Below are 13,095 nucleotides of genomic sequence, written 5' to 3' on the forward strand. Positions count from 1 at the left end.
TTGAGACAGGGTTTCTCTGTATAGCTCTAAAAATATCATCACAGGGGTAGAGTGGGAATCCCACTTTACTCTGAGGACCGTCCTAGAAGGGATGTGAATGGAATGCCTCAGAGCTCCTTTTTTGTGGAATCTACCCAGCTGGGGAGAGCCCACACCATTACAAGTTTGTTCTCAGCCAAGTTCCAGAAGCTACCAATGGCCTAAACAGGCCACTGTTTAGTGGTCTAATGGTTAGTGGCTCAAGAGTACTACAACTGTCAGTCTTAATAATTCCTTTTTGAGATGGGGTCTCATACATGAGTTCAGGCTGTCCTTGAATTCACTATTTAGTCAAAGATGACCTTGAACTTCTGGTCCTTCTGCCTCTGCCTCCCAGGGGCTGAAATTGCAGGTGAAAATCATCACTCCTAGTTTAACATAAATAGAAGTTTTACTCACTCACTCTCTCTCCTCTCTCTCCTCTCTCTCTCTCTCTTTCTCTCTCCTCTCTCTCCTCTCTCTCCTCTCTCTCCTCTCTCTCCTCTCTCTCCTCTCTCTCTCTCTCTCTTTCTCTCTCTCTCTCTCTCTGTGTATGTGTGTGTGATGATTGATGATGATGATGTGATGATGATGATGATAATGATGTATGTGTGGAAGTCAGAGGACAATTTACAGGAGCCATTTTCTGCCTTGTGGACCCTGGGGATCAAACTCAGGATATCAGGTTTGGCAACAAACACCTTTACCATCTCACCAGCCTAGCCTTCTCATTTCTTATTAGCTGTCACTGTGTTGTAACTAGGTCCCAGGCTCTCCACAAGTTTGTTTGACATAGAGACCATGTGACCACCTACATGTGGCAGGGACAGCTGATTCACAGTCCTGATTCACAGCAGCTCAGGAGCCCGAGTCACTCAAGTGGCTAATGAGCAAAGGCCAGAGAGCAGGAAAGCCAGGCTCTGAGTCCCAGCTCTGTGATGCCACATTTGCGACTGCACAGAGTTCACTTAGGGTGGCCTGCAGAATCTCCAGTCTCCATAGCAGTTCCTTCCCAGGTGAGGAAACTGAGGCCCAGAGAGAGGGGCAGTGGGCCTGGTGCCACAGAGCTGAGGGAAAGGGCCTTCTGGGTCTTTAACGCCCTTTGATTTAACTGTCATTTTCTTGGACTGTGCGTCTCAGAGTGCTCCTATGACTAAGAATCAGCCTCATTTGAGAGTAAGGGATGAGGTCAGGTTGTTTGACCCCATGATGACCTGTTGATCAAGGAATCCTGGGGATGAGGCCCAGCATCATCTTAAGACAGCTTCCCAGGCTTCTGAGGCTAGCCTAGACTACATACTATTTCAACAAATTAACTCATTTACCTATTCATCCACTTGCTCACGTGCTCACTCTCTCACACACAAACTTCTGCATCACAAAAACTGTTGTCTATACGTCTTTCTCATGGTGAAAAGGGTGAGGGATGTTGGGACAGTGGCATGGAGCTGGGTCCTCCACAATGCAAGGCACCTGTCCCCCCAAACTCCCCACATCACATACAAATAGACACGACCCAAATGAGCACAACAGAAAACCAATTTTAAAATCAGCTTGGCTTTGCCAGAGACCCAAGGCTGAGCAGTTCCCTCACCAAGAGACTCTGGGAGCTAAACCAGGAGAGTCCTGGGGACACTGGGATGTACTGTCACTCTGAGCAACAAGGAAGTGGCTGAATGCTGGTTGCATGGTGAGGAAGGACTGGTCAGTCCTGTGGAGACCACACACACACATACACACACACACATACACACACACACACACACACACACACACACACACACACACACACACTATCTTTTTCTGGCAGATCAACCCTAACATACACTCCAAGTTGTCAAAAGAAGTTACTGTCTCTGAAGCAGGAGGCGCGATGGTACACCATCTGCCTGCCTGACATCTCTGTAGGCTCATCACTGTCTAGGCAGTGTCCCAAAAGATGGGCCCGTGTCCCTACAGTACCATAGATTTTAGACAGCACGCAGTGCTCAAACACACTGAAGCTCTTACAGTTTGGATCCTGAATGCCCCCCAAGAGCCATGTGTTGACAGTTTGGTGCCCAGTCTGGGGTGCAACTGAGAAGAGATGGGACCTTTAGGAGGTGGGGCTTAGCAAGAAGTTAAGTCATTAGGGCTATGACCTTAAAGGATATACTGTGACCCCAGGCCTCTTCTTACTTCCTTTGTTTCTTGGCTGGCAGACTGTGAACAGGCTTCCTCCATCATCCACGTCTACCATGACAGGCTGTGTACTGACACACATATCTGTAGCCCAGGGTCAAACAGCCATAACCGAATCCTCTGAAACGGAGTCTAAGGGAGCCTTTCCTGTTAGTAAGGTGGTTAGCTCAGTTGTTCGTTGCAGGGACAGGACGCTAACACAAAATCTGTAACAGCAACACAACCAACAGCATAGCATGCTCCTTCTGATTAACATCTTAAAGCACTGGCTTGTTTCCATCTGTTTGATTCTAGGGGCCTCTTCTAGCTAAGCAAGTGGTCACTTATGCAACATCTACAAAGAATCCTATGGAAACCAGGATGAATAGACTCAGAAAAGCAAAGGCAGATGAGAGGTGGTGCTTGGATACGGGGAGATTGGTAAGCCATTGTGGTTCATGGGATGGGATGCGGCTTGCTCCCCCAGGCCTTGGAGACCCACGGGGGTAGAAGATAGGTCCCATGGCTGCCACGTTTTGACTCCATGTGATTTGGATGTCATTTGCCCCAGTAAAACTCCTGTTAAAACTTGGTTGGCTACTAACACAGTGACATGTGGAGGTGGCACCTTAAAGAGGGATTAATGTCTTTCTCGTGACACTGGATGGGTTCTCTTGGAAACGGAAATGCTACAGAGCAATCGGTTCTGGACAGCTTTGTTCCTGTCACATCTGCACACGCCTGCCCACCCTTTGGCCCACTGTGGCATGAAACAGTAAGAGGCCCTGACCAGATGCTTCCCCCAAGTCTTCGATATTCCAGCCAACATAAAGGTTTTTCCTTTATATGTTACCCACTCTCTGATATTGTCTTATAGCAACAGAAAATGGATTAAGACAACCCCACGGAAGACTGTGATACCCAAGATGTATCTCACACAGTCCTGCCTCCCAGCCTTTGTCAGCCTTTGTCCATGCTATTCTTTCTATTTGGATGTCTTCGCTCGAACAACCTCCATATCAACCCAGGACAGTCCCATTTATCTTATAGACCAGGTCACGTGGCAAAAATCCATCCATCTCCCCAGCCACTGCTTACAAGAAACAGCTTCCACCCCAGGTTGAAGATGGTAGGAAGGCTAATTTGACATTTAGGGGTAGAATCTGGCCTAAGTACTTGGGAATTTCCAGTGTCCCTGCCAATGATTTCCATGTCCTCCCCGGCCATCCTGTGGATCCATGATACAATACCCACTGTGGAACTAGTTGATCACAGAAGGGCAGGTTATACTCCCTAGTCCAGATGCATGGCAACAAAAGAAGAGTCAAAGGGACCGTAGCTGAATGTGTGGAGCTAGGAGATCTCAGCACACGGGGGCCAGATGCTGGGCTGCAAGGATGTCTCAGGAAAGGGAGATGACATCTCCAGGGACAGATGCCAGGTCTAAGCACAGGCAGATGGGGTCTCTCAGGACAAGCAAGTCAGAGAGCACCCAGAGTTAGAAAGATGCTGAAGGATGCCAGAGGGTTTGGTGGGATTTGGTTCTCACTTAAGAGCTGCATCTGAGTGATCTCAGGCGATTCTAAGCCCTGCCTCAAAGATTCTGACTCATAGATTTAAAGTAAGCGAGGGAGGCTGGAAGTAAGGTTATCTGGAGCTACACTCCCAGAAACATAGGGTCACAAGTAGCCAATAAAAAGGAAACTGCAAAGATGGCCCTGTACTCTGTATTTCCCACTAGGTACCAAGAGGCTAGACACAGCCTGGCAGAAATTGAGTTTCATCAAGGTTATTTAAAACACACTCACACTTAATTCAGTGGAGACATGATCATTGGTATGCTACAGGACAAACCTGGAGAGACCCATCTACAGCTAAGCATCCCCTCGAGAGACCCCAGGGCCTACCACTTGTAGGCAGAGAACTTAACTATGCAGAAGTCAGGCCATTTCTGAGTAAAGAAATTCTCCTTTGTTTTCATAATTAGGCAATTACACGGTTCAGAAATGCAGTCCCTTTCTGAGGAGGCAAGCTCCAGAGCTTCAGCGGGTTGGGTACAAATGGTCAAAATGCAAGAGTGGATCTCGGCTCCCAGACCTCTGCCTTCGGCTTTACCCTAACTGCCTTCTTAAACAGGCATCGGAATGAAAAATTAAGCTGTGTGGGTGGGGTATTTAAGATCGTACTGAGCAGCTGCCCCCTTCAAAGATCTGGCCCTCGGAACGTTCCAGGCTGGGCCACTTATCAAATGGAGATTGACTTTTATCCGATTAACCGATGGAGAAGCATCCTTCTCCATCTTGCAGAAGCATTCTGGGGGAATAGCGTTCTGCAGACTGCAGGGGAAAGTTGGGTCTTGGCTTCCCTCCCGCTCGGCCAGTGGAAAATTACAAAGAAGGCAGAGCTGTCCTCCATCTCCTCTCGTTCATCAGCTGTTCCTGGGCCCAGGAAAATATGGAGAGTAACAGGCCCCCCCCAAAACAAACAAACAAACAAACAGACAAACAAACAATGAATGAGTCTTTACTTACCTGGGGCAGAGAGTAGTCTGGGAGGTGGCGGAGGTGGGGGTGGAGGGGGCAGGGGGGGTGGGGGCCGGCACTGGCAGATGTGTTGGCAGCTGTCAGTCACCTTAGAGCAAGACTTCTGGGGCTCAGCATGCGTCACCTGCAGAGATGGAAATAGCCAGGAGATGTAGGAGGCTGCAAGGCAGCTAGAAGCAGCGCTGAGCCTGTCCCCAGGCCCCTTCCAGGCCACAACCTGGGATTCTGGGTCACTGAGACCAAAGCAGGCGGAATAGAGAGGAGTCAGAGAAGAGAGTGGAAGCTGTTCCATCATCTAAGGCCCCAGACCCAAGTCTGTCCTCCTGAGACCATACAGCCTGAGCCCTTGCTTCTCTAGCCATGGCTCCTTCAGCCTTTCTGGGTCTGTCTGGGGCACAGTCCTCCCATCTTGGAGAGGAAACCTACCTAACTGAACCTTAGTCTGCATCCCATGTGACCAATGGACAATGTAACTGACCTCCCAATGCTCTCTGTGGAGTAGCTGAATGCTTGGTGGGAAACATATTGACTCAATCACCCCAACTCCTCCAGTGACCCCCCAAGTGCTTCCACATGGCCCGCAGGTCACAACCTAAGCAGCTCTGGGCAAGCTCTGTGCATCCTTCTCTCCCTCCCCCACCTTCCTGTTGTCCTGGACCACTTCGTATGCTAACCTGGTGGCTGTCCTCGTCTCTACCTCGCCCTTTGCCACCCCTCAGCTCTGCTTTCATTTCCCCAGCCAGGCTGAATCTCCTTCTCAAAGGTTCCCTGGTACCCACGGCTCACTTCCGCTACTTAGTCTCAGCCTGTCTTTACCATGGGACTGTAAGCTATGCCTGGACAGGCTTTTCTATGCCTTGGCCTCCCTCTCATTATTAAAATCTGACACCCAAGGGAAGGGCCCAGCATTCACAGAGAGCTGGCCAGTGAATGAACAAACATCAAAGACTGACTGTGCCTGGTCAGTCTGGGCATGGGGTCTTCCCAAGATGGGTCTCTGGATCCTTAGGTCAGCTAGAGACTTACTTCCTGGCTCCAGCTGTGACCTGGAAGTCCCTCCCGCAGCTCTGACACATTCCTGCCTTGGCCTTGCCTGCAAACAGTGAACTGAGACTTCTGCAGGAGAGAGCTGGGCCTGGGGTGTTTTGCTTTAGTCTCCCAGGCAAACACAGCCTGAGAACCATGGGTGAGATAGTTGCGGGTGTCCCTCTCTGCAGAGGATTGTAAAGCCAGGTGTTCAAAGCTGGCCTCAAGACAAGAAGGCTAGAGTCTGGGGCAACACGTTGTCCCAGTGAGAGACACGGTTAATTGTTGTGGCTGCACAGAAGCATTTAGAAACACAGAATTCCAGTGTCCCCGCAACTTCCTCCAGCCTGCCAATACAGTCGGGAACCCTGGAGTCCCTCTGCTGTGTGAGAGAGGCTTCCGATGCGCTTGGTGGCACAACAGCTGCATAGTGGGTGTCAGGTTGGCAATGAGAGTCCCAACTTAATATCTAAGAGGACAACAGGCTCTTGCGGACCACCTCTTAGCATTTTTAAAGGGCCACTGACTATGTTTCTGACCCTGGAAACAGTCCTGTCCCCAAGGTGAGGAGGCTAAGAGTATGAGCTTCCTTCACTCCCGACTCCATTGCCAGAGTCAGGGTAAACAGGCCAGACACTTAGCATATGTCTGAGCCCATCCCCCAGCCAGGTCTGACTCCTGCCCAGCTCCAGATCATCACTATCTCAGACTCTGAGCTCAAGCACGCCCAGGCAAAGCAATTCCTTCCCCAGTCTCCCAGACACACTGAATGCAACAGAGTTCAGGAGCAGCACATTGCTTTGACCCGGCCTGACACAATGACCTATTTTTTTCAAGAGGACTCGAGAGCGAAGATCTACAAGAGTGTTTTTAATATGATCAAATGACAGACAAAAAGACTGGGACCAAGTTTCAGGGCTAAAGGAGGAAGAAATGAAGGAGTTCCTTGCATCTTAGAAATCAATAGATCCTGGTCTCTCTCCTGTGAAGGCTCCACTGAGACCCAAGGGAACAACTGCTCAAGAACCTGTCCTCACAGAAGAGCCAAGAATGGCTGTCCTTTTTGCCCAGGAGTGGGCTCTAGCTGGGGCCCCACTGGAGTTCCTATAGGTTGGTTGTTCATGAGCCTATGATTGATAAGCCCCTCTCCTGTATCCACCAGCAGGCTTGTCTTCACCCTTCAAAGCCCTTTCTTACACAATCATCTGGGATAAGCTGTTCCTACAGCCTGACTTGGGCCTCTTTGCTCATTGCTGCCTCTTCGCCTTGGAAATATTCCTCTTTAGGTAAGTTCCCTGCTGTTTTATACTGTCTGTCCCCTCACACGAACTGCTGGTGTCTTGGGGCAGACAAGTAGATGATGAGACAAGTATTCGTCCTGTGCAGGTGACATGTTAAGCCTTACTAGGGACATACTGTCATCCCTTCATGAGGTCGACAGATATAGGAAGCTCATTAGCTATATAACAGGCAAGACAAGGCGTCAACAAGCTTAAATGACATACCCAGCATCCAATCCAACGCTGTCCAGATCCAGTGACCAACCACCTGAAGCTTGTCTTGGTTACTTTTCTCATTTGTGGTGACAAAATGTCTGACTCACAGCTCCAGGGACAGCCCTATGTGGTGGGAAATGTCCACCAGCAGGAGGTGGAGGTTGCTGGTCACATTGTATCCACAGTCAGGAAGCAGAGGGACACAAACATGGACAGAGGGAAACAAGGACTTTGTTGGGAAGGGGCTGGAGGTCGTTCATGGGATGTTCTGGCAGAGAGTTTGTTTGGTTGCATTTTGCCTGTGTCCTGGGGATGTGAGTGAAACTGGATTCGAGGTCAGTTTGTGTGGCTCTCACATCCAGTGTGGATGGTGCCTCCTAAACATGTTCAGAATTTGCCTCTGTCTACATTCTCTCTGTTACTGCCCTGCTCTGGTCATCCACATCTATGGGGTAGCACCTGCCTCTTAGTATTGCTAGGAAAATTGTCTTGTTAACTTGAATTATGGGTAAACAGTAGACAGCATTATATCTTACAAATATCCCTGCCCTTCTCCATGCGCCTCTTTGCCATCTTGTCTTGTGCTCTGGAATCAGAATCCACCCCTCCCTGCCGACCTAGGCTGAGATGTCTAAAGTGACAATCTGAGGTGGTGTCATGCCTGACTTTGAACTCTCCATTGTGCCTAGGAATCCCGGGATCAAATCTCAACCTTAAAGCAGTTAGGGCTTGCCTCTCCTTCCCTCCCCAGGTCTTTCCATGCCTCATCCTTGCCCCTGGCTTCAGGCCATTCCCTCAGTCAAATGTTTCCTGTCTGGTGTATCCAGACCTCTGGCACATTTCAGTAGTGGCACCTCTGTGGGCAGTTTCTTGGACTCTTTCTCCAAGCTCCAGGTCTGAGCAATTTGCTCCTCCTGAGGGATGCTGCCTGGAATCACTTGTCCTATGACGTCACCGCACAGCCTGTCAGTGCCACAATGACTGGGACCACTAAGCCACTTGCTCTTGACACACAGCCTGTCATCTGGAGTCACCCAGTAAAGGCTGCTGCTGGGAAACACAAGCGGAGGGAGCTGAGCAGAGGACTCAGCTTCTACCAGGTCTGGGATAGCTTCGTGCCAACACACAGAGACGAATAAGGCCAGATCCAAGACTGTCTCCCTAGCATTTGCTTTAAATAAGTGCCCACAAGCATGATGGCCTCTGGCATCTTTTAAGGAGATAGGCCAGCACCACAGTAACTTGACGAGACACACTCCTGTCACACCTAATAAATCTGCCAGCCTGTCATCCTCTTCCCTTACAAGAAAAGAAGATCAACTGAAGTGAACTTAGAAGAACCCTAAATCACAACAGCTCCATTCCAGACACATTAAAAGGAGGGAGGGTTAAGGAATGACCCCACCCACCTTTGGCAATCTAAATGACATTGGACTTAAGCAACTCTTTTCATCTAGCCATAGCCAGGGGGTTTCAGCAATTTCAAGGGAGGAACTTGCCACACGAGAGTCCCGGGTTTCTGGCCTCATCTAGTGGCCCATTAATCACAGGGCAGTTGCATCAGACCTATCCTTTACTCTCTGAGGAATTCTTAGGCAGCAATTGCTCACGGACGCAATGGTGGCTCTGACATCTTTCTCTGTGTTCGGGAAACTCCTAGGATCTGATGGATTTATTCTCTCCACTTAAAAGAAACACATGGTCTTATGAGTTTGCATGCTTCCTTCTTCTTTCCTCCTGTGTCCCTCCCCTAGCCCAGCTCTCCTGCTTAGAAACCCAGACCTATGTACAGCCAAGCCCCCTTCCTTTGCTCTGGTTTCTCTACCCCTATCATCTGTAGATGAATTTTCCAGAGCTTCAAGCCAAGATCTGGCCCGTTCTATTTAACTCAAGGATTCTTTTCTAATTGATTTTCATGAGAATTGATTTGTATTGAGTCTGAGAATCTGAAACACACATGCACAAATGCTTTTGTAAACACTGCCAGGCTGTAGGACACAGCAGGTCGGGGGCTTTGTTTTGCTTTGTTAGTCCTCTGACGGGTAGGGCAGGTGGCAGTGGCTTTTCTCTTTAGAGCCCTCTAACATACATGGCAGCTCTGTAGTCCCTGTCATCCCTCCTCTCTCAGTCCTAGATGAAAGGTTTAGAGAAGACAGAACTAGGCACCTGAGTACACAGACAGGTGAACTCTGCAATGGGACTCAACTAGAAGTTGAACAAAAGGACCTAGTCTCAATGGTCCAGGTGTTGAGAAGTGACAACCCTGAACCCTGAGGACACAAAGTACATTTAAACAAAGCAATCATCAGCCAGAGGCAAGCCAGAGCAAAGAAAACAGAAGCCTTGGCCTGAGCTGATGGTGGCATGCCTCTGGAGGGTAATGGAAGTTGGGGTGGGGGGGAGTGTCTCTGCCCCGTGAATGTAGTAACATCTCACATCCCAGCAACATCAAGAACAGCTACTAACCATGTTTCCTGTGGTCCAGGTGATGTACCAAGCAAACAAGTACTGGCCCCATAACAAGCAGGAAGGAGAAACCCAGGATCAGAGCCTAAGTATGTTGTTCAGGCACTCTGCTGGTAAAGGACAGAGCTGGGCATGGGGGTTCTGGGCAGGGCTAGAGAACATCTCATCCAATCAACTCTCTGCCTTGAGTCACTGGAGTTGGTGAGGGCTTGGTCTCTACTCTGAAGACTGGAGGCCAAAGGTGAGGGTTTGTCCTCCCACAGTCTTGACAGAGTGCGTTCTGCATGACTCGTGGGTCACCATCCACCTCCCCAGCCACTACTTACAAGAAACACAGCCCTTACCCCAGGTTGAAGACAATTGGAAGGATAATTTGAAAGTTTTAGGGGTCGAATCTGGTAGGAAACAAGGCACCACTGTGGGATCGTTTTGGGGTTTTTGTTTGTTTGTTTGTTTTTAAGTTCGTTTCTTTCCCCAAAAGCTGCAGTTGAGTTTACTCTGAGGTCTTTGTGCCTTCCTATATCAAGTTCTGTCCTGCAGGCCTTAGGCCACAACTGAGGCTCTTTGCAAAGTTTCTTATTTTTTCAGGATCAGAGCACGTTATACTTTGACCAGTTTTTCTTTCTCCCCAAGTCTCCCCAGAACCACTCAGTGGATGGCTGTAGGGGGAGCTCTGAAGTGACCCTGCCCCCTTCCCGGGAGGCCTCTGCAGAGTTTCTCACCTGAACTAAACCCCAGAGTGGGTGCAGAGCACAGTGCAGTAGAAGTGAGGGCCAGCAGCAGCCATGGCGCAGCACCAGGTCCCGGAGTAGCATCTCGGCCCGCGGCGCCCACTGGTGAGCTAACTGTCAAGGGAGCAAGGCTTGAGTCAGGTGGACACTGCAAGGCCACGGTAGCATCAATTCAAGACCAACGCGACAAGGTCTCACTTGCCCCACACTTTGGGGCACCTGCGCAAAGCTAGTCTTCATCTTCCTTCCAGCACGCACCACACTTGCTGACTCTCGGTGCTTCTCAGAACTCACACCCTACCTATCCTGGCGCACCACCTCCCCTTCAGAATACCGCATGCACACCTCCAGAAACATCCAAACACACTTACTGAACCTCATCCAACCCCAGAAACTGCCATGCACAACTCTGACTAGGAGTACACTTCAAACCAGCGAGAAGCACTCACTCCGCGCGCGCGCGCGCTCACTGTGACCCCCATGCACCGCCACCGACTCCCGCCCGCACGCTCCTTGACTCCGCTTGCACAGTACCACCAAATCACTCTCTGCGTGTAGTCTCTCTGCCCCGGGGACTTCACTGCGCACAATGTCACATAGGCACCTGCGTGCGTGCCCCCATTTGCCGCCCAAACCCCAGCTCCGGTTCCCGGGCAGGCGTAGGTTTTCCTGCACGCCCCCATCACCGCCCGCACCCCACCGATGCCTCACGCCACCTTGCCTGATGGCGACCCCCACCGATCGTCGACACGGAGAAGGGAGGTCAGGGTTCCCCCCCACACAGCAGCTCTCTTCTCAACAGCCGGACGGCCCCCCATTTAAAGCCAGCCGCCTCCCCAGTCCCCCGCCCTCTAGGCGGGGCCTCCAAGCTCACCCTGGCGGCTGCGCGCGCGCTCGGGGGCTTCACTTGCAGAGGACAAGCGCGGGGCGCTGGAGCAAAAGTTTGCACGCGGCTTGGGCCTCCAGGGCAGCTGATCTGGGGGACCGGGGCGCGGCGCGCTCGCACGGGGCTCCAGGCTCCGCTTGGCCGCGCGCGGGCCGGGAAAGGCGGCCACCTCCGAGCCCGTGGTCCAGGTCGGGCTGTACAGGCAGAGGGCGGGGAAAGTGTCCTCGGATCATCCGAGAGCCGGCCGCACGAGTCCTCCTTCAGCCCTGCCACGGGTCCCTGCACCGCCCCGGTCCCCGCCCTTCTCGGTGGCGCCCGGCGGCTGCCCGGGGCGCAGGGTGCCCGGGGCCCGCGGGTAGCAGCGGGCGAAAGGCGCCGGCCCAGAGCACCCGCTCCGGCAGCAGGGCCGCGGGCGGAGGCGAAATAAATAATGCACGAAAAAGGAAAACAGACGTGAGCGGAGCCAGAGCCTCGCCCGCCTCCCTCCCGGGCTGCGCTCCCGCCCGCGCTCCCCGCTGCCGCGGCCGCCAGCGCCGCTGCAGTGATTCCTCGTCTCCATCTAGCGAGGCTATTGTGTATTGGGCGCTTAATAATTTATTTATTCACCCTAGAGGCCGAGGACTCCCAGTGACAGTGGCAACCTGCTTCTGCTTGCCCTTCCCTCAAGTTCATCCCCAGGCTGCCGGAAGGTGGTAGTAAGGTCAGACTAGTGGGGACCCCGTCTGCACGCTATCCTCGCGGACGCCCCCTTTCCCCTCAGGTTCTGTGTTTGCCGACCGGGATGGTACTCAGGCTAGCTCTCCAAAGCAATGTGCCTGACCTCCCTCCATTTGGCAGTCATGACCTCGGGACCTCTCTATTAACTCCGCTGCTGCGTCTTAGGGGGAGTTGCATGTGACATTGCAGGTAAAGCCTTTTTCCCAGGGTTTTTCCTCCACCATCCACTAACTCCTGTTTGATGCAAGATTATCAACAAGTCGGTTCTTCAGGAACCAGCTGGTTGCTTCTCGTTCAAACAAGCTACTTGCTGCTCCCACCTCACAGGAACCTTCCCAGGCGCCACACAGGCGCCCTGCTCATCTGGTGATAGCGCTTTATTAAGCGTTCTGATTGATGTTCCCGGGAGGTGGGGGTCTGACAATTCCAGTCAAAGTCCCAAAGAGCTGGGCAATGCTGTCTGGGGTTGGGTAAGAGAACCAGAGGCTTAGTGGAGGGTCGATACCACAGCCCACTGGCTAAGAAAGTTACTTAGTTCCCCTTGGCTGTCCCCAAGGGCACCCTTGAGTCACTCCAGGTAGACTCACACTTAAGCAAAATGCTTTGCAAAGCAGGTTCAGATTAATTCTCCAGCATCGTCCTTCATCAGACGGCAGCAAGGCCTCTCCTTCTCCGTGCATGCCTAGCTGATGAACTTGTGAGCCCCACACATGCCCAGCTCTACTAGAGAGAACTTGTACAGCAGATGTGAATGAGGCCTTCCCCTACCAAGAACGGGGGAGTGGGGAGATCAGGGAACCACGTTAACATGTTGCCAGCTCTGTGATGTTCCACTGTTATTGAGACAGGGGCCTACACTGATTAAGAGCATGAAGACGAAGTGGTCTGGGGTCTGTGGGAATATGCCAGCAGGTCTGGTAGCCCCGTGGACAAAAACATGGAGGCATTTGTCCCTTTGTTAACTCAGTCATTTGTTTCGTACGATATTCACAAGCACCTAGTTGTGGGAAATTTTAAAAAATGAACCCACCGACTCACCGCGGGGGGGGGGG

General features: G+C 51.5%; 1 protein-coding gene across 4 annotated transcripts in view; it reads right to left on the reverse strand.

Annotated features, from left to right (window-relative positions):
- Prima1 (proline rich membrane anchor 1) overlaps positions 1-11,879 on the reverse strand; it is a 49,950-nt gene extending 38,071 nt beyond the window's left edge. For 2 of the 4 annotated variants that reach the window (XR_004114458.1, XM_031356853.1), the window contains exons 1-3: positions 11,157-11,219; positions 10,432-10,554; positions 4,710-4,845 (exon numbers count right to left, since the gene is read on the reverse strand). Coding sequence is in view for 3 of the 4 variants with exons in the window: in XM_031356853.1 (XP_031212713.1) it covers positions 4,710-4,845; positions 10,432-10,524 (229 nt within the window). In the remaining variant the exon portion in view is untranslated. Of the gene's footprint in view, positions 1-4,709; positions 4,846-10,431; positions 10,555-11,156; positions 11,227-11,314 lie in introns of those variants that run through there. The other 2 variants (XM_031356851.1, XM_031356850.1) reach the window with 2 other exon arrangements.
- Between the last annotated feature and the right edge of the window lie 1,216 nt (positions 11,880-13,095).

This window comes from Mastomys coucha, unplaced genomic scaffold (genome assembly GCF_008632895.1).
Source record: "Mastomys coucha isolate ucsf_1 unplaced genomic scaffold, UCSF_Mcou_1 pScaffold6, whole genome shotgun sequence".
In the NCBI taxonomy this organism is placed as follows: Eukaryota; Metazoa; Chordata; class Mammalia; order Rodentia; family Muridae; genus Mastomys; species Mastomys coucha.